The sequence below is a fragment of the Amblyomma americanum genome, chromosome 7 (assembly GCF_052857255.1).
Source record: "Amblyomma americanum isolate KBUSLIRL-KWMA chromosome 7, ASM5285725v1, whole genome shotgun sequence".
In the NCBI taxonomy this organism is placed as follows: domain Eukaryota; kingdom Metazoa; phylum Arthropoda; class Arachnida; order Ixodida; family Ixodidae; genus Amblyomma; species Amblyomma americanum.
Window position 1 is genome coordinate 33,148,403 of NC_135503.1, and position 26,899 is coordinate 33,175,301.

At 48.2% G+C, this 26,899-nt stretch overlaps 1 protein-coding gene across 2 annotated transcripts in view; it reads right to left on the reverse strand.

The window, feature by feature from the left end:
* Window positions 1-26,899, reverse strand: part of LOC144098817 (uncharacterized) — a 67,101-nt gene that overhangs the window by 14,071 nt on the left and 26,131 nt on the right. For both annotated transcript variants that reach the window (XM_077631706.1, XM_077631705.1), the window contains exons 11-14: window positions 24,097-25,085; window positions 9,092-13,082; window positions 7,399-7,602; window positions 2,620-2,792 (exon numbers count right to left, since the gene is read on the reverse strand). In XM_077631706.1, coding sequence (XP_077487832.1) covers window positions 2,620-2,792; window positions 7,399-7,602; window positions 9,092-13,082; window positions 24,097-25,085 — 5,357 coding nt within the window. The remainder of the gene's footprint in view (window positions 1-2,619; window positions 2,793-7,398; window positions 7,603-9,091; window positions 13,083-24,096; window positions 25,086-26,899) is intronic.

The window sequence follows — 26,899 nt, forward strand, 5'->3', positions numbered from 1 at the left end:
TGGAGTGCCTTTCAGCCAGTCCTGCAATGGCATCGCTTTTGCTTTTATTTTGTTTTTTAGGTTTCTGTGAACAAAAAGTTTGAGTAGCAGAGAACATAGCCGCAAATTAGGCCCACGGAAATAAAATTACGCATGGACTCTGATTTACATACCACTCTGCAGAGTGGAAAGACACCAAGGGATTGGCTGAAAGGTACTCCACGCGTTGGTTGACTCCTCCTACCTTCAGCTCTGAGTTAAGAAAAGGCAGGAGCCAGGACGTTTAATCCGATTTCACTTAGAGAAATCGATCGCACAGGACAATAATTCGAAGTTTCTAAGAATGCTCGGAACGTGTAGATCGAGTTCCCACGTTAAAAAGATGAGTTCAGATTCCTCTTTACTGCACCTTTAAACGCCCCACTGTAAGTGAAGGTTACTCAGTGCAAACAGGCCAGGCCAGAAAGAAGCTGTCTCGGTTAGTGAAGGATCAAATGTTTGCATAACAAGCACAGGTATAACAAACGATATGTCAGTAGCACGTGCTATGGCTATAATTCTTTTCACAACAGCATACAGTAGAATCTCAATGATAAAAATCTCCAGGGGTTATGAAAAAATTCGTATCATCCAAAGCGAACAAAAGTCATATGTAGAAGCATGGGTAATGCATTTATACAGATCTGTTCACAGCTGATGGGGTTTATGGCGGCATAGTCACAACTCTACTTGTGGTGCGTACAGAGTGACTGTAGGTCACAACGTCGGCAATGCATGCACCGCAGCTCACTGCTCCCTGAGAGTACAGTACGATTAACGGCTGCGGAGCACGCTATGTGTGGGCAGCGCGCCGCTACTCACTGCTCGCGGTGTGTACTGCACAACTAGTGATAGCGGCGTCGGCGATGTACGGGCAGTGCTTGGTGCTCGAGGGTGCAGTCGCAACTCAAGAGTTCGCACCATCCTTAGTGGCGCAGGAGATGGTTCGGAACATCTGAAATTCTGCACATTGTGCACAATCCATTCCAGCTGGGGAGTTTTACGAATTCGTACAATGTCGAAATTCGCATCAACCATGTTTGTATCATCGTGATTCTACAGTAATACACTGAATCTCTGGGACAGTCCCCTGTTCATTGCAACACCTCTGAAATGAAGAGGGGAATAAAATAAACCAGAAAATGCAGCACTGCAAAAGCAAACAAGGCATGAAATAAAGCCTACTACAAAACGCCAATTTAGCGGAGTGAAATACGAGTGCAAGCTAGTCTGTACTCAAGTTGCATTAAACATGCAACAACCAGTAATTTCAACTTACTGCAGGACGGGACAAAAAAAAAAAAATGATGGTCGATTTGTGTAGTTAGGCCAAATGCAAATTAAGTGCGCTAGCACTTTGGTTTTCTTTTCGGTTCCGTTCCGTTTTCGGTTCCATAAATCCCTGGAAGTCTTCCTACCACTCCTGGTGCAATGGTGCAGTGATCAAGTGATGCGCCACTGTCATTTTATGGCAGGTGCTGTTGTCGGTTAGAATTGGATTGCTTGGGTTGGGTTGCGACCCAGAATGCTCTTCCTGATCAGCCTCATGATTAAATGAGCTGCCACCTGACACGGTGGGCCAGTTGCTATATATAAATATATATACACACCTGTTTTTTCAGCGAAGGTGAACCAAAATTTTTATAAATAGGCTTTGTTGAGTTATGAAGGTGGCTTTTGCGGCACAATAATAGCTGCTTTGCAGACAGCAGAAAACGCATAAATAATGTCAACTAGTTTCCCATATAACTAATTTCTGAAAATTAGCTTTTTAACTATAACAGTTAGGCTACTGGTTACAAACAGAGATTTGTAAGTAGTTGTTAGTAATACCCATAGCAATCTTTAGAATTTCGAAAATGCACTTACCCTCCCCGCTGTGGCTGGACAAAATTTGGCTGCATCATGCGAAATTACATGTGCTTTAGAAACCATGCAGGCAAAGCAACCCCTCTAGTGCATGTAACAAGTCGAAAAAGCCAAATTTTGTCAAGCCACAGCACCAAGAGTAATCACATTTTAGAAATTCTAGAAACTGATATGGCTACTACTAACGACCTGCTACAAGTTTCTAATTGCAACAAGTAGCCTAAATGTTATAGTTAATTATCAGAAATCAGTTAAACAGCTAACTAGTTAACAATATTTACTTGTTTTCTGATGTCCGCCAACGCAGGTATTATTGTGCCGCAGAACCCACCTTCATGCATTTTTAAGAAATTTTGGTTCACTTTCGCTGAACACACACACACACACACACACACACACACACACGCACGCACGCACGCACGCACGCACGCACGCACGCACGCACGCACGCACGCACGCACGCACGCACGCACGCACGCACGCACGCACGCACGCACGCACGCACGCACGCACGCACGCACGCACGCACGCACGCACGCACGCACGCACGCACGCACGCACACACACACACCCCCTGGGCAGGTTGCCCACCAGAGGGCAGGCAAGCAGCTTGCCTCAAAACCAGCTTCAGCCAAACAGGCATACACACAATGGCTAAATGCAGGGACAAGCCACTATAAGTGTTAGCGCACTAGAAAGTTAGTCCAATTCAAACCAATCAAGCATCCTCACAGCTCTGAAATGCGTGTCTTGTAGATGCGCATTCGAGTGCGTAGCCAAGCAACCGACTCCTTGCTCTTTTCCAGCTCAGCCCGGAGAGAGGAGACCCTGTTCCAGGCATCTATAGAGTTTTCTTGCGTCTCCGTCAACTCTCGGCGCAGGTCCTCGAGTGCAGTCTCCAGTTCCTGCAACCAATTACACCTCGAACTTGTAAAATGAGTCATATGGCGGGCTTTGAAAGGTGCATCTAAATGGCATGAATTTCACTGTACGTGTGGTCCTATCTTGCTGGCACGATCCTACAGAAAACTGAAATGCAATAAGTACAGCTTGTTTGTAATAACAGTCATGCCCAATTTTTTACCGTCTCAGATGTGTAATACTAACTGCCCCATTTCACACACTGGACACTGACATTAGCACATCAATATAACCTTAGCACTTTGCGTGTCGGATTCCTGACGGAAGTGATGCACACACAAGGATGGAGCAGTTTTAGTGGCTTCGACAAAGTGAAAATGGAAGAGTGATGCAACAACCTTGGCTTGCCACTGATAGCGGTGAGCGAGCCCATGGAGGGGCAGCAGTGTGTTCCCTGTAAACTTAACTACACATAGAGGACACAAATGGTGAAACCACCCTCGCGAATGCTTAAACGAAGAATTAGTGTGAAGTGCTAGTGCCAAGTGGCTACTCCATAATCCGCAATCTTCAACTGACAAACCCAGCGGAGAGATGATAATACAAGCAGGGTGTCGAACAGGAATTTTTTTGGCTTCAGTTCAGGTTCGGTTTTTTGGGGTCAGATCCGCTTTGAACCGGTTTGAACCGGTTTATACAGGTTTGGGCTGAAAAATTGTTTTAATGAAGAAGAATGTTCTAGCTAAATCCTTTGACGTTGTTTCCTTTTCTGTGTGATGTCTGCATGCCAACTAATAAGGACACTATCTGTTTTATGCGAGACGTTTTGACTTGACCCACTTGAAGGTACTGTCTGCGGCAAAACTTGTAAGAATTCACGACTAGAGCCGCAGATACAAATGAACTAAAACATTTTCTTGGATTAATACGCTACTTAACGTATGTAAAATCATTAATATATTTTACTTATTTAAGTGTCTAACGGTGACTATTATCTCACGTTTTGTCCCCCTGGCCGCGTGTGCATAGGCTGATTTAACGCACCACTGAGTGCGTAATTTTTAAAAATCTGAAAAGCTTTATTCTGATCACATTGTAGAGGCTGTTTCTTGTTGCAGCCTATACATATATGAACTAATCTATATCCATATAGGCTGCAACAAAAAATGCTATCTGCACCAGAAGGATGCATTTCCTTCAAGCAGCGAACAAAGGATACTTTTTCTTTGAGCAAAGCTAGGTATTTCTAATGCGGTGAATTTGCGTGAATCTGTCCCTCAGTGCTATCTGTGCATGGATGAACTTAAGTAGGCTAGTGCAGAAAAGGTGCCAAATACGGGTATTAAATAGCTTTGAAATATACATACAAGTTCTATATAATTTAAACTTCCGATATACATACAAGCTTTATATAATTTTAACTTCCGATAGCTCGAATGGAAATTTGCGAAACAAAGGAGAAATTTAATGCAAAAAGACCATTTTGAGAGGGAATATAACACAAAAAACAGGTTGGTTGCGTTTGTATACAGTGATTCCATGGCTTTGTAGTTAAAGAAAGTTGCTTAGTTGGGTGACAGCGCTGGACAGGCTATGGTCCCAAGTTCAAACCGCCGATCAGAAAGAATTTCTTTTAACTATGAAGTTACTGTGAACGCTGCAAGCTTTCCTTTGTAGCTGTATGGCTGTACTTGAGTGAATGCCAAGAGTAACTACTCCCTCATTACAAATTTACTACACCTAGGGGGATTTTCCTAAACATTGGGCTGGCTAGTCCCTACCACAGGTTTCCTAGATTAAAAAAAACAAAACATACTACGTATATTGTAGCCTACCCCCTTGTCGAGAGTAGATGTACGTCTGAAATCCATTTTCAGCGCATCAGAGGCGGCTCATAGGTGGTAGAATTGCTCCAACTGTATTAGCTCGGTCTTTGGACTGCAGAACAGGAGCTTCTTCCTCCCATTTCTCCTCTCCAAGCTAAACAGCGCGCATCGTTCTCCTGGCTCCTTTCATCACTTCAGGAGCCTCCACATATTTCCTTAGCTGGACAGCGCTCTAAGCTTCAATCAACAATTCTGCTGCTCTTTACTGGTGCTCATTATAACAGTAATCTAATTTTCCCAACAGTAACGATGGAGGGGGCCATGAATAAAAGCTGTGTTAGATTAATATCGCTCCACATTCGTAATTTTGACCCTTTTACTGCTCACCCTGTTTCACCACTGTGCTTGCGCAAGGAAAATGTCTTACCATAGGGACAGGTTGGTCCCAGACACACCAATGGTGGTGGCTTTGAGTGAATGACTAGTTTGAGCGCAGTAGTACTCGTTTGTTTTTTGCAAAAGAAACGCAAGTATGATGCCATCCACCGTGGTGCCAGACCAAGACTGTAGGACTCTCTTGAAGAAAAACGTGAGGGTACACTTAAAGGAGCATAGACACTTAATTCTCGAAACATGTTTTCTTATCCACAATGATGTGAAAGACACTACTACACATGAATCACCATGTGGTATTCGCCTACAACCACTAAATAATTTATAATAAAATTTTTCCTGTCATGCTGTTTCGTTTACAACAGCCGAACAATGGCTGTGACGTCAAACAATACTTTTGCGTCACGTGAGGCATGGAAAGCGTCCATATAATCGCTGCTTCATTGTTTTAATTTACTGCAGTGCTGAAGCCAGCCTTCCTCAAGAGCCGGAATGAGAACGAATGTGGAAGCAGCGATTATAATGCAGTTTTTTCATGTCTCACGTGACCTGTAAGCACATGCTGACGTCACAGTGCATATTCGGCTGTTGAAACCGAAACTGAAACAGCACGAGAAAGAAATGCGGTTATAAACTATTTAGTGGTCGTAGGAGAATGCCAAGTGGCAGTCCATGTTTATTATAATGCCTTATGCATCATCACAAACAAGAAAACGCACACCCAAAAATTTCTATACTCCTTTAAGCTCCACCTGCAGGGCACGACTCGATAACATTAATGGGTCCTTTGAACGTCCTGGGGTCCTCTTGCCATACCACATCGCAGACATGCATACTGTTCTTTCACAATTATGTAACGCTTAACCTACCATAAAGAGTGCAATGCAATAACATTACAGATCCTTCTCGTGCAGGTACATCTCTGTCACATAGGTTTTGTCTACATACCCATATATGCAGAAATGATCATTCTCTACTTTACATTCATAGATTGCAGGAAGTCCTCATACCACGCCTGGCAACATGGTGCAGTGGTTAACCGATGCGGCACTGCCCTGGCAGGCGGCTGTTTCAGACACAGCCACCGGTGAGGACTGCGAGTCCAGGCTGCTCTTCTCAAGTAACCTCCCATGACCAATCATTTCTTTAACTGCCACCTACCATGGTGGGCAGTTTGCTCACAATCCAATGGGCAAGTTGCCACCTGCCAAGGCAGACAGTTTCCTCACAATCCAATGGACAGGCTGTGATGCAGCCACAAGGTCATATGACGTAGGTGGTGGGCTGACCACCTGCTTTCTCACTCGGCGCCACTGACAGCGCCGACAAAACCGCCGCCGGACTTTTTGCACCACAGCAGCCATAAAGGGAAACTTAGTGCTTTTTCAAGATGCACATATTCTAATGAAACTTATATTGCATAATTTCCTCTTTGTCCTGATCCTTTCTACAGATTTTGGGAGCTGTGCACCAACTAATTCCTGCACAAATAGATTGTAATGTTTCCTGTTTTCGTGGTCTCAGTTCAGGCGATTTCTGTGGGAAACACGGAGTTTGCGATGTCGCAAAGAGTAATCGTACCCTTATCAACCACTCCCCGAGTGATCAAGTTATAAGATTTAAGAGAGTTCATTTGTTAGGCAAGTCAGTTCAAAATCAACAAAAAGTACTGCGCACACACACACATACAAGAATGAAAAGGGTACACCCTTTCATCCTTGTTTCTGTGTGCAGTAACCTTTGTTGATAAATTATAATGTTTGTATAGGTCGTATTATGCATTTTATGCACTGAGTTATCATTACCAGTTGCTATTTAAGGCATTCAACAAGACTACGAGTGGTTTTCGAATACTGTATGTGACATCATCGCTGCATCAACCAGAGCATCGTCTCTGGCCACGGAACAGCATTTCAGTTTCAGTTTGCTGTTTTTGCTCTTTTAAAATAGTTCTACTTGGTATTTTTAAGAAGAGTTTGTTATGCCAGAGACACGGGGCCCCAAGAAATGTGATGCAATCGATACCTCATAATGTTGGAAAGAGCACTGGAGTTGCCCTTTAATGCAACAGAATTAAAATGGTGGCGGTAAATGTCACTACGTGCACGAAACTCTAACTGAAGTTATTTCCACTTCATCCTTTTAGCAAGAAGTGTCTGTAGTGCTCCTCTCGACGCAAAATTCTATTCGTTTAACAAATTTCGGGTGTTGACAATGGCACAGTGAGATTTTTTTCAAAGAAAAAAGCAGGCACCATGCTCAAACTTGCTAATAAACACATGCCATCTCCACCTATAACTTGAGCTAGACTGCAGTTTGGCTAAGAAAAACCATTCCATTCACCACTTCTTTCAGCGATGCAATTTTCAACACATATGCCCACCTCCTCTCCAAGGGACTGCAAAGCTAAAATTTTCAACGAAAGCAGTACCTGTACGCGCTGAGCACCACCACACTGCTGCTGCAGCTCTGCTTCAGTCTGTGCCAGCTTGTTGCGGAGCTTCTCTGTCTCGGCGGCCAGCACTCGCCACTCCCGCTCCTGGCGTTTTATGGTTGCCTTGGCAGTGGCTGCCTTACACTCGAGCTCTTTGTACATTTTATTCGATGACGACAGCTGAGACTGCAATGAGGCAACCTGCATGGTACATGTAAATACAGCTGTCAACACAAGTAGTGCACTACTCAGTAAAAACTACACCAAGAGCTCTATCTCTGGGAAACCCCAACAACTTTCTAATGGTGATAAGAAACCCCAATGTGATGGCTTCCAGCCCTCCCTCTCTAATGAAATGCCGATTATCAATTAATATTATTGATTGGATGCACAACAGTTTACAATTGGCAGCAAGGCACTGGAAGATGTAAAAGAGTACGTCTAGGGCAAGTACTGACCGCAGATCCGGACCACGAGAGTGGAATAACTAGAAGAATAAGAATAGAGCGGAACGCATATGGCAGGTACTCTCAGACCATAAATGGCAGTTTACCAGTATCCCTCAAGAGAAAAGTATATAAGCTGTATCCCCCCTGTGCTAACTTACGGGGTGGAGGTTAACGAAAAAGGCTGATTTGTTATTGAGGACAATGCAGAAAGCTACGGAAAGGATGCAACGTTAAAAGACACGAATAGAGCAGAGTAGGTTAGGAAAAAAATTAGAGTTAATGAAATCCTAGAAGAAATGAGCTTGGGCAGGGCACGAAATGCGAAGGCAAGATAACCTACATTAAGGGTAACAGACTGAATTTCAAGTAGTTTGCAGGAATAAGGTGGCCGCAGCTGGCACAGGACAGGGTTAATGAGAGGCCTTTGTCCTGCAGTAAGAGTAGTCGGAATTCAGAATGATGATGACAATGATGATGGTCACTCAGTGAAATAATCTGCTATAAGCAGTAACAGCGCATCGGTCCAAAAATAAAGGCAAGGTAGGGGTTGAGGCATGAATGGGTAATGGGACATTCACACGAGAAAGAATTCTGTCCCTCTCGAGTGTGAAGAATGTGCACACGTTACAAATAACATTATGCTGTTAGGTGCCTTGGCAGGTCGAGTGTTGAGGGTGCCAACTACTCCAGCGGGTGGTTGGCACCACTCCCTGCCTCCACAAGGAGTCAGCTGCTACTGGCAAAAGTGAACAGAGAAAATAGCATAGATTAGGCGATCGAAAGCAGCTGCAGCGGCGAGGATCAGATTGGTGCACCCGTGCCATTCCACCGTGGGAGCAGGGCAGGGGCCTCTGCTGGCCGGAGACAACTGCCCCACCCCCCTGCCCATGTGAATCCTGATTAATTAAGAACCTTCGTTTCCAGCGATTCCACAAAAAATCATGAATTTAATCTTTATTTAGTAGAATTGTGTGTTAGAAACCACATTCTCATTTTTTGATACTAGTGTTGTTGTGGACATCAGTAGGAATAGAGAACAAGGAGAACACAACTAATTGACCTCATCTACTTTAACACAAAGCGAGGGTGGAGAATAACCTCAAAAGAGTCATATAATGCAATCTCAAACTGTTCAGGCCAACCAAAGTACTAGTGTGAGTATCCAAATTAGGAGAGCCGGTTAGCTGGATAAGTGGCTAATATAGCGCAAACACGTAGTGAAACTTTGAAGTGAAGCTTACCAATGCCTGTAGCTCATGTCTGCTTTTCTCAGAAGCTTGCAGCTGGGAATCTGACTGCTTATTAGCTTTCAAGAGCTCTTCATTTTTCTTCGCACTTTCCTGAAGCTTTTCCCCAATGACCTTGACTTCATCCTGTAACGAAGACTGGGTGTGAGATGCTTTTTCCACCTCGGCAGCATAAACCTTGTTAAGCTCTTCAAGCTGGCACTGGGCAGTGCTGAGGTCAGAGTGGACACGCTGAATTTCAGAATCTCTTTCCTGCAATAGCCCCTTGAGACTCTGCATTTCGTCTTCAGCATGCTGTTGCCTTTTTTGTGCCGCTACCACTTGAGTTGTCAGTTCTTCCATCTTTTGTTCGAGAGACATCTTTACGCCTGCAAGTTGCCTGGCCTCCTTTTGAGTGCTCGTAAGAAGGCTTTCCAGCTGCTTCTGTTTATTCGCATACTCGGCCGAGGTTGCCAGAGATTCGCGAAGCTGGTGACTCACCATGTCAAAATCACTCTGCAGACATTCTATTTCTGATGCTTTCTTTTCCAACAAGGTTTTCACAGTAAGCAGTTCACTTTCTGCCTGGGTGCATCCTTCTCTTGCACTGTGCAGTTCTTGTGTCAGTGTAGACACCTCACCCTCTAGGGTCGACTTTGCAGCTGACAGCTTGACAATTTCGTTATGCACCAAGCTCAACTGACTCTCACACTCTTGCTGTACCAGGACTGAACGTGCCAATTCAGCCTTTGCCTGCTCGAACTCGTGTCTGACTGAGTCAAAATCACTTTGCATGCATTCCAAGTTTGATGACTTCTCGTCCAGAAGTAGCTTCATTGATTGTGCTTCATGTCCTGCCCGGGCACACTTTTCCTGTGCAGTGTCCAACATTTGCAGCAACTCGGATACCTTACTTTCCAAGGCTGATTTTGAGGCCAACAGCTTCTTGATTTCATCCTGAGCAGCCTCAAGCTCTTGCTGCTGCTTTTGCTGTTCTGTGGCCAAACGCACTACCTCGGCCCTAGACTCTTCAAGCTGACCACTTGCCCTGCTGAGGTCACTTTGAAGCTGTTCTACTTCTGATGTCTTTTCCTCTAGCAAAAGTCTTGCACTTTCAGCTTCACTTTCAGCTTGACAGCGCCCTTCATTTGCAACATCTAACTTCAGCAGCAATCCCGAAACCTCACCTTCAAGGATTGACTTAGATGTTGACAGCATGCCAATCTCACCATGCGCTTGCGCCAGCTGCTGCTCATGCTCTTTCTGTTCCGTAACCAAGTGTGTCAACTCTGCTTTCAACTGCTCGAGATGCTGGCAGGCACCATCAAATTCACCGCGAAGACGCTCACTAAGCTCGCTCTTTTGGTTCAGAAGAGATTTCAGTGATTCGTTCTCCTCCTTAGAAGACTGCAGCTTTTTCGTCGTAGTGTCCTTTTCTTCTCCCATCTGCTGAATGGTATGCTCAAGGGAAAGCTGTACGGCAGCTTGTCTATCTGCTTCTTCTTGAGAAAGTTGAAGAAGCTGCTTGTGTTTGGCAAGTTCTGTGGCAAGTCTGGTGACGTCAGTTGTGAGAGCAGCTGCCTTCTCTTCTTTGGCTGCAAGCTGGTCTCTCAACGCCTGAAGAGCCCCGCTCGACTCCTCCGCCGAAGCTTGCAGACACTCAAGTTCACGTGTCAGCTGTTTCAGTTCCTGTGTCTGCTGCTCATTGCGGTCCTTCAATGTGTCAACGTGACCCTTCAGTTCAGCCTCCGAGGCTTCGACACACTGCAGTTTCGCCTGTACCCCGGACAAGGCTTCCAGTTCCTTTTGGGAGGCGTCGTACTGCAATTTCAAGTCCGCTAAATTGCCTTCCAGTGTGGACACAACTTGCCGGGCTCCCTCAAGTTCACTTTCCTTGGTCCTCAGAGGGACGATCTCTTCTTCCAGCGCAGCCAGCTGTTGCTCCCTCTCAGTCAGCTGCTGCTGAACCTGCCTCGCTGAAGACTGGACTAACAGCAGTGATTCTATGTGCACTTCTCTGGCACTTTTCTCTTCTTCAAGGGAAACAACGCGGACTCTCAGCTCTTCCATTTCGTCAAGCTTTGTCACAAGTCGCTCCACGTCCGCTTGCAGGAGTCTCTTTTCCTCAAGAAGATAATCGGTATTCAGCAGCTCTTCCTCTTGCTCTTCAGCCTGCAGCATCAGCGTGCGCTTGTCCTCTTCAAGCCTCTCCCGCTCAGCTTGAATCTGGGAGAATCTTTCACGAAGCTCGGTGACTTCTGATAAGGCAGCATTTCTCTCTTCCGCCAGTTGTTGAAGTTGGCCGCTGAATTCTTGCTGTCGTCGACTGAAAGCATCTTTCAAAGTTGCCAAGTCCACTTCCACATCACCAACTGCAGAGAGTTCAGAGAAAGACACATCCATAGTTAGGCACATTTTGCGTATCTCGGCAACTTGAGCTTCTTGCATTGCTCTGGAACTTTTCAATTCTTCCTTCAGAGCTTCAGAACATTTCTCGAAAGCACTGTTAGACGCAAGTAGATGTTCAACGTTCAGCTTCAACGCAGCAAGCTGCCTGTTTTTGTCCTCCAGTTTGTCTTCGATTTCTTTTTTGCTCTGCATTGCTTCACACAGATCTCTCATCAGCCCATCGACCTGAGCCAAGAGCTGTCGACTCTCGCTTTCTGATACCGCCTTGGCATCCATAAATTCAGTGAGAAGTTGGCTCTTCTTAGCCAGTGCTTTTTCAGCAGCCTCCTTCACTTCCATAAACTCCAGCTGGACTCTCTGCAGTTCTTCTTCTGCTCTGGCACACTGATCTTGAAAAGCTGCTGCACTCTCTTCATACTTTTGCTTCTCAGCAACAGTGGACTGAAGTGCATCTTCAACTTCCTCGAGAGCACTGTTCAGTTGCTTAATTGTCAGCTCATATGCTTCGACTTTCTGTGACAAGCTTGGTACTTCAGCTTCTGTGGCTCCATTTGCCAGCTGCTGCTGCTGCTGGAGGATTGAGAGCTGTAGCTGCAACTGACAGGTCTTTTGCTCTTGTTCCTCCAAAGCTTGTCGCACTGCCTGTGCAGTGGATTGTTCATCCAGAAGACTCTGCTGGAGGACTTTGAAGTCCTTTTCATGCTCATCTCTTTGGTGAAGAGCAGACTGCACCAGCTGTCGAAGAAAAGCAAGTTCACTCTGCATGAAAGGCTTCTCCTGCTCAACCTCAAGTCCTGCGGTATGCCCACCTTCACACAAAATCTGCATAATTTGCGTGGAGGCTTCCTTCACTTGCTTGAAAAATTCTCTGAACAGCGAAGCCCACATCTCAATGTGGTCCAGGAGTTTTCCACACACTTCCCCTTGCTTGTCACCCTCCGTGCTCACTTCGTCCCGCATCTCCTCCTTGCAGCTGAGCTCGGCAAGTGCCCCCAAAAAGGCGTTTAGCTTCGCCTCAAACGCTGCAAACGCTGCCCTCAAAGCTTCAGTCTGCTTTGTCTTGGATTCCGGCTGGGATCCAGGCTCTCGCTCGCTGCTCTGAGGGTTGGAAGAACTTGGTTCGTCGTCAAAGGAAGCGAACGATTCTTCTTCCTCCTCCTCCTCCTCTTCTTCCACTTGTGGAAGTGCAGGTGAGAAGAAGACAGTTGCGGCAGCTTCAACAGTGCCATCACACTGCACGCGCAACTCTGACGTCACGTTTACAGTGCATGAAGATTCCTGTTCTCCATGACTGGGCAGCCTTCCTTTGAGAATGCCAACAGACTGCTGCAGTGTAGCATATTCTTCCTCAACACGTCGGGCGTACTCTGACAGGAGAGGAGTGCCGAGCAATGCATGAGGAGGCACTGAAGTCTGGTTCAGCAAGCCATGCAGTGACTGACGCAATGCAGTCAGCAAGCTGCATACATGGGCCATCTTATCAACCAACTCATCTTCATGACCATTGCTATCACTAGATGACAAGGTCAGCTCACATGTAGACGTGTTTGTCGTGTCAGTGTAGCCGACAGTAGCCTCAGTCTGGCAACGGGACAAGCTGAAAAGGAAAATAATAATAATCAAAAAGTGCTCTCTTTTTCTACTCTGTTCAAATTCCAGCAGTACCCGAGAGAATACAATAACACTGATAACATGGCATTGGGGTAATGTGGTTAAAGGAAAGGTGTGGCAACTGCCTCATTCACAATAAATGCATGAACCATACTGTGAGGAGAGGAATGTTGGAGAGAGTCACCACACCACCGTGGAGGGCTCCAGACATATTCTGACCACATGCAGTTCTTTAACTTCTTTATTACAGACGGAAAAAAGGCGGTTTTGGAGTGGTGTGCTCAAAAAAATTTACTGGGCATTGAAAACAACAGTGGCCTTATGGAGCGAAAGATTCTAAATCACTTATTTTGTACATTGTTAAATAAGGAAAGGTTACAAATTGTACAAGGTAATACACTTATAATGATACCAGATATAACGATATATCACTTATAATGATCGGACTTATCAATTCTTTCTCTGCTGCTATGTAAAAATAAATCGTATATATAATAAGACAATTATCGGCGAAATAACAGATACAACGATAGGATTCTGGCCGCCAGGAAGGTGTTAACCAGCAAAATTTGTCTGGAAGTATTATGAAAAATAAATAACTTCGATGCAAATGACGTAAAAACTCCGCAAACGAACCAGCGAGGTGAAATCCGTGAGGGAGAGTTGCCTACGGCATTAGGAACCAAGCATTATCGTCTACCGTTGCCACCATCGCTGGAGAAAGAAGCTTGCCTGGCCACCATTGATTGCGTAATGCTGTCTCGCATAAATGAAGTTTCCGCTAGTTTGTGCATTCGTGAACTTGATAAAAAGTGACACAGACTAAGCGCAAGGTGATACCTCTGACCACCCCCACCCTCCCCACTCTGTCGTTGAGATGGTTGAGAATTTACTTTCTTTTTTAAGCGTTAGCTTTTCTTGGCAGGTTCCCTCATTTGTTTCGCGGTCCCCAGCATAAACCTTGGCAGCGCGCCAACATGCTGTGTGCCGATAACATCGGGGCGTGTTTATCTTTTGATGGGAGCTCCAGAGGGGATGTAGGTGGTTCCCTCTGCGAACTTGGCAGAGGTCAAAGACCTAGTGCACCCTGGACCGGAGGGCCCGTGGCAGTGGCTACATGCATGAGGGAATAAGTCGGTGTGTTCTTTTTGTTTTGCAGGTCGAGATATAACGATAATCAGTTACGATTGGTTACAACCTCCTGCTTTGGCAAGCTATACGAGCGAACCATCCAAACACGCCTGCAAAACTATATTGAAGATCGTAATCTCTTTCCCCCTTCTATGCTCAGCTTTCGACAAGGTCTTTCAGGTCTTTCTACTCAAGACGCCTTTGTTCTTCTCAAACATGAAGTCGTCACAGGGATACCTCCTGGCGGAGAGCACCTTCTTCTAGCACCTGACATTATGGGCGCCTACTACTACTAGATCTACTAGACCGTCTCCCTACCAAACACCTCACAAGGGCACTCTACAAGGTGCTGTCCTATCACCACTACTATTCAATATAGCCATGGCCCCATCTCGCCCACAAGCTCTCTACACTCTTCGACATAGGATATACCATGTATGCAGATGACATCACCATCTGGTCAACCAGAGGATCCCTCACTCCCAAAGAGAAGCCCTACAAACAGCCATCACTGTGGTCGAGCATTTTGTTCAGACCAGCGGTATGCAATTGTGCATTGGAGAAATTGGAAATCATCCGTATTCATGGTCCCCGCTATCGCTCACCCGGCCCAATCATGCTCGAAATTCACAACCACCCTATAGAAGAAAAATCACTTACCCGAGTGCTTAGCCTCTGGGTCCAGCATGAAGGCAAGCCCACCCACACCATTGCTGCTCTATGCACATCTGTGCTCAATATCGCATGTATGGTATGACATATTGCTGGACATCGCAAGGGCATGCGCGAGGATGACACCATCCGCCTCGTCAATACCTGGCCATGAGTTGAATCCAGTATGGTGTCCCATACCACAATATTGATCGCACCACCGAAAGTAGGATTGATATCCTTATCCTTACCCTCTTTAGAATAGCTCTGGGACTTCCCATGTGTACATCCACCACTAGACTTCTTGCACTCGGGATTCACAACACATTTGCGGAAACCCAGGAGGCTATTCTAGCTGAACTCCCAACAGACTCGTTTCCACACCACTTTGGCGGGTAGGGCCATCTGATCAAGTGTCACCAACAAACGTAGAGGACGCGGGAAGCACAACCGTTTATCCGGGCGAGGCTTGCCGAACAGCCGCGCAAGAGAAAGAAGACGTTCGGCCATGCGCTGGGTGACAGGTTCGGCCCCCAGGTGGCGCCGGCAGAATGTCAGCAATGTGGCATTGCCCCCTCCCTTCCAAGAGGCATCGACTTGATGCCGCAAGCGAGGGGGAAAAAAACATACGTAAGGCTTCCAGGTAGCAGCGCGAGTGTCTTTGTAGAAAGGGGCTAAGGGGAGTAATACGGCTTCATTCACGCCACGTGGACTACTTCGGACTTCGGTTGTCGAGACGACCGGACAGTTCCTTGAGGGAGCACCTCGTAGGTCACCGCGCTGAGGCGGCGTAACACCTGGTATGGACCAAAGTAACGGCGAAGAAGCTTCTCAGACCGCCCTCGCAAACGGATCGGACTCCACACTCAGACTCGGTCACCGGGTGTATAAATCACCTCCCTGCGGCGGAGGTTGTAGCGCTCGGCGTCGCGTTGTTGTTGGCACCGGATTCGCTGTCGAGCAACTTGGCGAGCGGCTTCAGCGTCACGAACAAATTGTTCAGCATCCACGACAGAAGAGGGAGTAGGATCCGGAAGAAGCATGGCATCCAGCATGGTCAAGGCTTCGCGACCGTGCACCAAATGGAACGAAATGAAGTGCGTCGTTTCATGGAGCGCAGTGTTGTAGGCGAACGTGATGTAAGGCAGTATCCGGTCCCAATTCGCATGGTCAACGTCGGCATACATAGAAAGCATATCGGCAAAATTGACTTATTAAGCCACTCAGTCAGTCCGTTTGTTTGCAGATGGTAAGCTGTAGTCTTGCGATGGCTGGTGCCACTGAGTCGAAGTACACCTCGCTCGTACGTGCTGACGTAAACGCGGTTTGAAAAAATGTGCAACTTCGGCGGCGGTGCCATGGGGAAGGGCCTTGGTCTCACAGTAGCGGCTAAGATAGTCAGTGGCAACAGCAATATACCGGTTACCCATGAAAGACGCCGGAAATGGGATGAGTAAGTCCATGCAGACGTGTTGAAATGGGAGGCGCGGGGGATCGATAGGCTGCAGGAGCCCGGCTGGTTTAGTCGGTGGCGTGACACGACAGGTTTGCACGTAACGGTGGACAACTGCAGCAAGCCTGGGCCAGTAGTACTTGTGGCGCATGCGCGCTAACATGCGGGAAAACCCGAGGTGGCCTGAGGGAAGGTCGTCGTGGCACGCACGCAGAACTTTGTGCCAAAGCATTGTAGGCACTACAAGCAGATAGAGAGTGTCCTTCGGGCCGTAGTTCTTTTTGTAGAGGACATCATCACGCAAGCAAAACGATGAAAGTCCGCGCTTGAAGAGTCGCGGTGGTGATGGAGCGGTTCCTTCTAGGTACTCGATGAGGGGCAGCAGTTCGGAGTCGTCCCTCTGTTGGCGGGCAAGGGTAAATGTGGTGACAGCACCGAGAAAAGCGGAATCGTCGTCGGACTCGTCCGTAGGGCAGGGAATAGGAGCGCGAAAGAGACAGTCAGCATCACTGTGTTTCTGGCCGGACTTGTGCACGATGGTGACATCCAATTCTTGTAACCGAAGGCTCCATCGAGCAAGCCGCCCCGAGGGATCTTTCAGGTTTGCCAGCCAACACAGTGAATGATGGTCGCTCACGACCCGAAACGGGCGGCCATACAAGTACGGTCGAAACTTCGTTACTGCCCACAGCACAGCCAGACATTCCTTTTCCGTGGTGGAATAATTGACTTCGGAATGGGATAAAGTGCGACTGGCGTAAGCAATCACGCATTCTAGACCATCTTGCCGCTGAACAAGGACCGCACCAAGACCAACGTTACTGGCATCAGTGTGCAGTTCCGTGTCAGCCTCTTTGTCGAAGTGGTCAAGCACAGGCACTCATTGGAGACGGGACTTGAGTTCTGTGACGGCTCTTTCCTGGTCCTCGCCCCAGAAGAAGGGTTCAGCGTCTTTCGTCAGGCGGGTCAGAGGCTCTGCTAGCTTGGAGAAATTGCGAACAAACTGGCGATAGTACGCGCGGAGGCCCAAGAAACGATGCAGGCTCCGTTTGTCTGTTGGCTTGGGGAAGGCAGCTACGGCAGCTGTCTTTTCGGGGTCAGGACTAACACCTCGCGCGCTGACAATGTGACCAAGAAACTTTAACTCGTGAAGCGCAAAGTGACATTTTTCTGGCTTGAGAGGGAGACCAGCGGAACGTATGGCCTCGAAAACAGCACGCAAACGTTTCAGGTGCTCGTCGAACCTGTCAGAGAAGATCACAACATCGTCGAGATATACGAGGCATGACTGCCACTTCAGGCCAGACAGCACGGTGCCCATCATTCGTTGGAATGTGGCAGGGGCCGAGCACAAGCCAAAAGGGAGCACCTTAAACTCGCACAAACCGTCAGGAGTAATAAAGGCGGTCTTCTCTCGGTCGCATTCGTCGACCTCTATTTGCCAATACCCACTGCGGAGGTCAAGGGACGAAAACTAGGTGGCATGACGCAGGCGGTCTAGGAAGTCATCAATGCGTGGCAGAGGATACACATCCTTTTTCGTGACGTTATTGAGGCATCTGTAATCCACGCAGAACCTGAGGCTGCCATCTTTCTTCGTGATGGGGACAACAGGCGATGCCCAGGGGCTTGTGGACGGTTGTATGACATCGTCCTGGAGCATTTGTGTAACTTGATGGCGGATGGTGTCACGTTCTTTTGAAGACACGCGATAAGGGCACTGGCATAGTGGTCTTTGGTCGTCAGCAACGATAATTCGGTGCTTGGTAAGCGGCGTCTGTCGCACCTTGGAAGTTGATGCAAAACAGTCGCGGAAGGAAGAGAGGAGCTTTTCCAAGCAGCGTTTCTGACTGGCCAAGAGGTGCGGGTTTACGTCGGTCGGAATGGCTGTAGCCGTTGCATCGTCGATGTCTGACGTGGTGGACAAAGAGCACTGTCTGGAACACTCTCCAAGCTCGTCAAAATAAGCGATGACCGCTGCCTTCGTTAAATGCTGTTGTTCACGGGTAAAGTTGGTGACTAAGATGTCCGTGCGACCGTTGGCAAGTTCTACTAGGCCTCGAGCGACACAAACTCGCCGAGTGAGTAGCAGCGACACGTTCGCCTCATCTATGCCAACAGTGCCGGTGCTGTCATTACACTCGATTGTGATGAACTTGCTGGCTCGCAGAGGGATTGTTATGTGGTCGTCACATAAGCGCAACATTACTCTGCAGGGCTCGGTGTTGGTATCAACGACTCGCTGGGCGGAAAAAGATACCATAAGCTCCCGAAGGTCGATGACCGCACCATATTCTTGAAGGAAATCCATGCCCAGAATGAGATCTTTCGAACAGTCACGTAATACGGCAAAGGAGTCAGTGAAAGTAAGACCGTGGATCTGGATGCGACAGGTGCAGACGCCGATCGGCATCACTACATGACCACCGGCGGTGCGGATCACGGGTCCACACCAAGGCGCCAGAACCTTACGGAGGGTTGCGGCGAGCTGCCTGCTCATCACAGAAAAATCAGCGCCGGTATCGACGAGTGCGGTCACTTCATGACTGTCGGCGGTTACTAAAATTTCAGCAGCAACTAATCGTTCGCAGCACGTCGGATAGGGTCGCCGCCGCTCGGGCCGTCGCATCAAATTGTCGGGTGGAGGCTGCTGACTCTGTGCAGTGGCAGTGGCCCTACCCCCGGAGGACGCAGTCTTCAGTTTTCCCGGCGAAGGGACGTGCCTCTGAACTGACCAGGGGATGAGGGCCGACTGGGCGAAGCAAAGCGCCTCGGGGACGGCGATCGCGATTGGAGCCACTGCGAGGTCGGGGCAGCACCTGAGTGGCCAGGTACTCCTCTATGTCCTGCGGTCTTTCACCATAGTGCGGTAGAGGTGCATCCTCTGGGAATCCTCTCAAACCTATCCGCCGATACAGGCAATTCCGCAGAATATGGCCGGGCTCCCCGCAGTGGTAGCAGAGCGGGTGATTGTTGGATGTTCGCCATACGTGAGCTTTGCTCAAAGGAGGGCACATGTCCCGCTGTTGCTCGACGGGACGCAGGTAACGATGAGGTGGTCGTGGTTCAGCAACGGGGCGAAACGCTTGCAGCGCGGGGGCAGGTTGGCGCAGGGCATCGCTGTAGGACACCACGTGCGGCTCCGATAGTGGTGCTGGTGGTGGCTGCACCGCTCGCCGAATTTCGTCACGGAGGACATCGCCTGTGGAAGGTATGCTTGCCGACGGAGCATCCAAGTAGAGGTGTCGCAGCTCTTCGCGACCAATGCTCCGCACAAGCTCTCGCAGTGCCTCATCCCCAGGGCCTGGCAAGGACGTGCAGTAGTGAGCGGCTGCTACATTTGCCTGACGGCCGTATTGGGCACTCCGTTCCTGCAATGAACGTTCCATGCTCGTAGCTTCCTTGGCGAAGGCAGCGACGGTTCTCGGAGGGTCGCGCATGAGGCCAGCAAAAAGCCGCTCCTTTACCCCAAGCATAAGGTGCCGCACCTTTGTATCTTCGGGCATGGCTGGGTCAGCCCGATTGAAGAGGCGGCTCATGTCCTCAATAAACATGGCCACGCTCTCGGACTGCTGTGACCTGGAGCAAAGGACAATTTCAGCATTTTCCTTTCGCTCATTCGAGCTGAACGTGGCGAGCAGCTCACGGCGAAAAGCTGGCCAGTTAGAGAAGGATGCCTCGTGGTTCTCTAACCACGTTTTCGCCGAGTCTTGCAGTGCGAAATAAACATTCATCAGCTTTCGCTCGTCGTCTTATTGGCTGAACGCAGCAACACGGTCAAAACTGGCCAACCAATCTTCAACATCTTCGAACCGGTCTCCGTGGAAGGATGGTGGCAACCGAGGTGCGAGAAGGACGAACGGCTGGGCACTATCGGAGTACTGTCCTGTCTGGCTGCCAGTGGTGGAAGTCATAGCTCGCACAGGCCTTTTCAGTGGCTCAAACTCGGGTTGCAGGCCTCACAGGCGACGGCTGGTTTTGTGGACAGGTGTGGCGTCCGCGTGTCGAGAAGAAGCATCAAGGATTTCGACGGGGTCAGCGTACATGGGATGTTACCCAGCACGGCTCCACCAAATGTCACCGACAAACGTAGAGGACGCGGGAAGCACAACCGTTTACTCGGCCGAGGCTTGCTGAACAGCCAAGCACATTCGAGAGAAAGAAGACGTTCGGCCACGCGCTAGGTGACAGGTTCGGCCACCAGGTGGCGCCGGCAGAATGTCAGCAATGTGGCAAAAGGATAGGTGACCTGCAAGCCACCAGGATCATGGCCCTGAATGGAGTTCTTCCAAATGCTCAAGCCTTTACGTGGACCCTATCCCTCGCCATATGAGCCACGAGTCACAGGCCCCGCGCCGTCAGGCACGTCTTTGCAGCCTCCGTAAGCAATACGGCCGAGACACCTCGGTTATGTATGTGGAGGTGGCTTCCTATGCACAGCCCCATAGATATGCTTGCGCTGCTGTCAATCACACAAACACCACTTATCTTGGAGCATCCTTCACTGCACCAGATCCGGCGGCTGCAATAGCCATTGCAATAGCCATCACCATGAAAATGAGCGACACCCAACACCATGGCACCCACATTGTTACAGACTACCAAGCCATCTGTAGAGCCACACACGGCTCTCCGTGTACTGGGCGGCCATCTCCAGTATGATCATGTCATCACCTGGGTCCCAGGACATGCAGGTCTCGATGGCAATATTAGGGCAGATGCCCTAGCTTGAGATTATATCAACCGAGCGGGCCACACTGACTACTCTCTACCCCCTCTCAACCCATTTTTCAACCAGTCTAGAGACCCTTCGCCTAAATAGGTGTCTACCCCCCACCACATAAGAAACTTTCCCCGGAAGACTCCTACCACCTAAGATGCAACCAAACACTTACTTTCACCAATCTCCACCACCTACACCGCATTCACCCAGCATTATACGCAGATACATGTCCTTGGTGTGGCGAAATTCCCACATTCACGCACATTACATGAACATGCTCAGCTAAACCACTTAAAACCGCACAACACGGCGCTGGAGCAGTGGGAGGTGACGCTGGCCAGAGGCACCCTGGAAGACCAGGAGGCGCTAGTCGCCATCACCAAAGCGTCAGCGGAAGCCCCTGGAGTCTTAGACTGAGGACCCCACCCACAATCCACTCCGGTCTCCTTTTTACAAATAAATGTTTATTCTCTCTCTCTCTCATCCAAAATATTCTGATCAAGAGAAAAAAAAAGTCAGCACCTGTGGCCATGACGCATCCTCCAAAAATGTCCTTGAAGGTTACACAGCACATTCACACTTCACAAGCATTGCAAAGAAAGTTTCATGTTCAACTGTGTGCTTTCCAAAGCAAAGCTTGCTATTTAAACACTTCATTATATGAGGCTTGCTCTTTTCAATGCGTAAACTTAGGCTGCTGCCTTCGACTAATGTTGGGAAGTTGCTGAATTGCCTTCACACCTGTCACTCTCACTTTCATCAAATAAGTCAAAAATCAATGCAATAGAATCTGAAGCCAAGCACAGTTTCAAAGTGCCACTGCCAAGAAATAAAGAATCCTTGCTCGATACAACCAAGTAGGGCTCAGAGGTTTCATGAAGAGGTTAGAAAAAGTTCTCTGGGAGAAGAAAACAATTTTAAACTAGACTCTAGTCTCTCAGCTGATGCACACGATGGCATTGGGCATCTAAGAAGGGCTGCAATTGTGCAGTTTTTCATTGCCACTTAAACTGATCAAACTGGATAGGTGCAGTAAGGAAAAGTCAACAATGAGCACTTTTGCATGTCGCTTCCACTGATGAGTAGACAGCATGGCTGGGCTTCAATCTCTAGATCTCTAGAAAAGACACCATGGCTCAGGAGCCAAATATCATAGCCGGCCCACTGAGCCATTGAAATGGGTGCTCCAGATCTCATCAAACAGGAAATGCTTTGTACATATCTGAACACCTAGAATATCCTGCAGGCATCCCGGCATCTTTTTCTTGATGCCCCATTGACATTTAGTAGCAGACACAGAGATGCAAGGAGAACTCATTTGTTTGCATAATTCTGGCCTATATGCCGGGTCTTGCGCTGGATGGAGTAGCTACAAAAAAGTCGTAAAGGCTAAGGTGTGCTCAACCTATAATGATGGCAGAGCCAGCAACACGAACTAAAGCGGGTCAGTTTGATCACATTTTGCTTTAAAACTCAGCTGTCGCGGCCGGGACTAACCTAGCGTTGCATGCGGTGCAGGACACAACTAGAAGCTGCTGTGCACGACTAGGGACACACACCTGATTCATAGCGTTGTTCTGCATCATGAACTGACCCTTTCAATCCTTACTTTCCGGCACAGTTCAGAGCACATTTGCACACAGCAAATTAGACAGTCTAATTCCCGTTCTAGCCTTATTCGCAGTTTAGACCAGGGTGCTGGAAGTGGTCTAGACCCCCAGCTGGATATGAGGAAGCAAAAGGCGCATAACTGGCTCACTTTGTCCATGGACACCTCAGACCCACCCTGGAAGAATGAACCCCAACTGGAAACAAGCTTTTAGTCACCATTCATGTCTTTTTTTTCCCCCTCTTTTCTCTCATTCTCCACCAGTGCACTTTGGCAAAGTGAGCCAATTATGTGTCTTTCCTTTCCTGAAATCCAGTGGCAGGTCTAGACAGCGAGTAAGGCTAGACTGGGAACAAGACTGTCCAATCTCATTATTCATGGTCTCACACATTATTTTGAGGAAGGGAAAGGTGCATAACTGGTTCACTCTGTAGGTGGATACTAGAGCCACACAGTGAGAAAAAAAATAGTTGCTGATGCCTTTCGTTTCCTCAAAAAACCTTCACACTGTCTTTAAGCCAGGCTTTCCTCCTTTCCACAGTGTAATGTGTAATGCTAAGTAGTCTGACATTGACTACACTGTTTTATTCCCCTACGTTTGGCTCTTTGACGAAGCTACTGAAGCTTTCATTGTAAAAAGATGCCCTGCCACACGTATGTAAACGTAACACACACCAATTTTCCAATCGGTACAAGCTCTCCCTTGACCTAGTGCTCAGTTTACTCTGAAGAAAAATGAATGCTACACCCCAGTGTAGAATAAACATGTTAGCTATGGCGCTCTTTAGATACGCTGCATAAACAAAGTTACATCATTCCAATCATCATTACGCAGCTCACACAGCATCCAAGTTCAAGGTAGATTCATCTTTTGCAGGCATCTGTTTTTGACAATCAGTGGCATCACGGCAAATAACATGAAAGCAGAGCCATGAACAACACCATTACGCAATGGCCTACAATGCCTTAATTCTGAAAGCATACAGCATCCTCACATTAGCTTAATGAGCGACACATGCGTTGAGGAAATTTGAAGAAAAATTCATCCTGGTCGAATCCCGAATCATGACAAACTTTTCTTCAACAGAAAAGCTTCTGTGAAAGCCGTATAGCTTTCCTTTCCTTTGTAGCCGTAAGCCTGTGCTTGGGTGGATGCTAATGAGTAATTGCTCCCTTAGACCTAATTCACTCCACCTAGGGAGATTCCACATAAATTCAATCGAATAAAATAGGTCTGCAGAAAAAAACTGATAATGAAATAAATAAAGCAGTGTAACTATCACATCTACAAGCACAACTGAACTGGTTTTGAGCGAGTGTACATGTGTTCTCTAGGGTGTGCTCAGTGCAACATGCTGAGCAAGTTAAAGTAGAAAGTGAACTGGAAAGCTTGCTCCAGACAGCCTTGAAGGTTAGCAACACATGCGACTCACTCTTCAGGAAGATGGCTGGCTGTGTCATCCAACATAATGCTGTCTTTTGGTGCAGTGAATGAAGAGCTGTCCAGTAAGGAAAGATCCTCTTCTTGCTGTGAGCTCCCCACTCTTTCAGCAAGGGATGATGACTCCGCCCACTGCACTGCAGCTTCAGCCATGCCCTTCACCCTGGCAATCCGCTCCGTCACTTCCTGCCTTTGGGCCAATACCTTTTGCAGTGCCGAATCAATGGATACCACTTTATCCTCGGGCCGTGGGTCCAGGGCAGCAAGCCGCTGACATTCCTCCTGAAGGCATGCATGGCGGGTCTGCAGTGCACTGCTCAAATCATCGAGAAGGCCGATGGCGGTACGATGCATTTCAAGCAGCGCAGACACAACATGTGGCAGCGGGTTCGCAAGACCTTGCGCATGGGACGGAACTGCTTGCTGCAGCGCTGCACCGTTGTCCCTGAGGTACTGCAGCAGTCTGACTGGACCCTCAGCTTCCCTTTCCAGGGCCTCCACAAGTGCCAGGCCAAGCTCCTGCTCCCTGACTGCAGTCTCGCTTTGAACCCTCATCAGTGCCATGTACAGGTCGTCCCTCTCCCCATTGCGTTCGACAAGCTGCTGTCTCAGTTCTTCCACATCTTCTCGGAAACCTTCAAAGGCTGCCAGCCTTTCTTTCAATGCTGCGATGGCCTCTGCCTCGGCATTCGTCATCTGAGTCGCCTCTTGGGTTAAGGCTGCAATGGTAGCTTCCCTGCTTTCTAGCTGCCTTTCGAGTTGCAGCTGCCTCTCCTGGCCTTCTTTTAGCATGTCACCTGCAGCACGAAGCGCTTCGGAGAGTGAAGCTGTCTCCTCTTTCTGTGCATCCAGTGCTGCCGTCGTCTCAGTGGCAAGCCGTTCGAGCTCATGGATGCGAGCCTCTTTTTCTGTCCCAACCACAAGTGCCTGCTCCAAGTAGCTCTGTGCTGATGCTAGCTGCAGCAGGCCTTCGTCTCGTTCCTAGGCAAAAGAGGAACATAAAACGAGTGAGGTCATTGTGCTCATTCACTAGTTTAAGAGCTGCGATAAGTGCTCATCATCTTCACACACAATGCAAAAACCATAAATGCTCAAAATTCTTGGAAAGCAAGTCATGTACTTAGCACAACAAGCCATGCATAACCACGGTCACTTTGTGGAGATATGCAGAAGTTAAGAAAACATACCATATTTACTAGCGTATAACCCGCACCCCTAACTTTGAACTCCACGAAAAAGGAAAAAAAACCTCACATATAACCCGCACGTTTACCGTAAAAAAAAAAAAAAAAGTGAGCGCTAGAAAGATACAACTGCACACTCAGTGATCATTTCATTTTCAGAACATTTGTTCAAACGACTACCACCACGTCACTGGTTATGAGATTCTCAATTGTCGCCACTCTCATCACCTACACCAGAGGCTTCATTGCTACTCTCAAAGATGTAGCCGTCCTCGGAACCATCCAAGCTATTACTGATGGCACATTTTTTAAAGCTTTTATGCACCAAGTCGGCCAGTATAGTTTTCCATGCATCCATGATCCACTGGCACAGCAATGGAATATCGGGCCTTTGCATGCGTCCTGTCAGTGGAGGGTGTAAAGGCCACCGGCCATCAACTGAGCATACAGCCGCTTCACATGTGCCTTGAACAGCTTGTTCAGGCACACGTCGAGTGGCTGTAGCATGGGCGCTATGCCATCAGGTATGATAAGAAGGTCGGTGCCGGTCTCGGCGAGCCTTTGCCACATCAGTGCAGTGGCCTCGGAAGAAATCCAGTACAAGCTGCAGCTTTGTTGCCAATTTCTTCGGCAGTGGCTATAATCATTAGCTTCTCTTTCGCTATGAAACACTGCCACTGAGTCGCACTCATGGCGCCAAAACAAAGCAGGCAAACAGTGCAAACTTGGGTGTAGTACACGAAGCGGCGCCTGACACTAGGGTCAACAACGCTGACTGAAGAAAACGTGGCCAACGGCCTAGGGAAGAATAAACAGACTATGAATATGGATTTGGCTATGCCTTTCGTTGGCCCCTCATCGGCTTGATAAGCGTAGATTAAAGGGGCTGTGAAACACCGCTTGAACGGATGCCGGTTACGCTTCAGATGGATTCTTTATGTCACACAGATGCTGACTCAAAAAGAATTACGAGAATCGATGCACAGGAACGGGAGTAATTCAATGAAGAAATTTCAAAATACAAGCAAACAAAATGCTGCCCTCAACTCTATTTTCGCGCAGCCTTCCATTCCCATTTCACTCTCCCAATGACGGCACCCAGGGCGACCAATCAAAACAGCCTATCTTAGCACGTGGCGGAAGTTTGCACCCCATGGTTGCCTGTTCTCTGTAACTCGTTCATGCCAAGGCTGGCAGCTCCGTTTGCATGGTTACAACAGCCATGTGAACGCCCAGCTGACCCAGCGATGCTCCACCGTCATGTCGACGGCGCAGAAGGGAACACTGATCAGTGACGTTCCTTTACTTATGGATCCGAAATCGAGCGCGAGATACTGCGACGGTGTGACAGCCTGCGCAAGATATCAGACACATTTAGCATAGCGCGCACCACTACTGCTTACCGCCAACCATCGCCCGTCGCTCTATAGAAGCTCCTAGCGCGCTGGTTGGCCACGGCGAGCAAGGAGCGCGCACTGTTGACGGGAATGTGGCGCCATCTGGCGCCACCGCCCGGTGATTCTCCACAAACTGACGATGCGCACTGCCTGCTAAATGTGAAACGAACGCATCCTTCCATGGGACCGAAACGAACGCTTATGGAGTGCAATG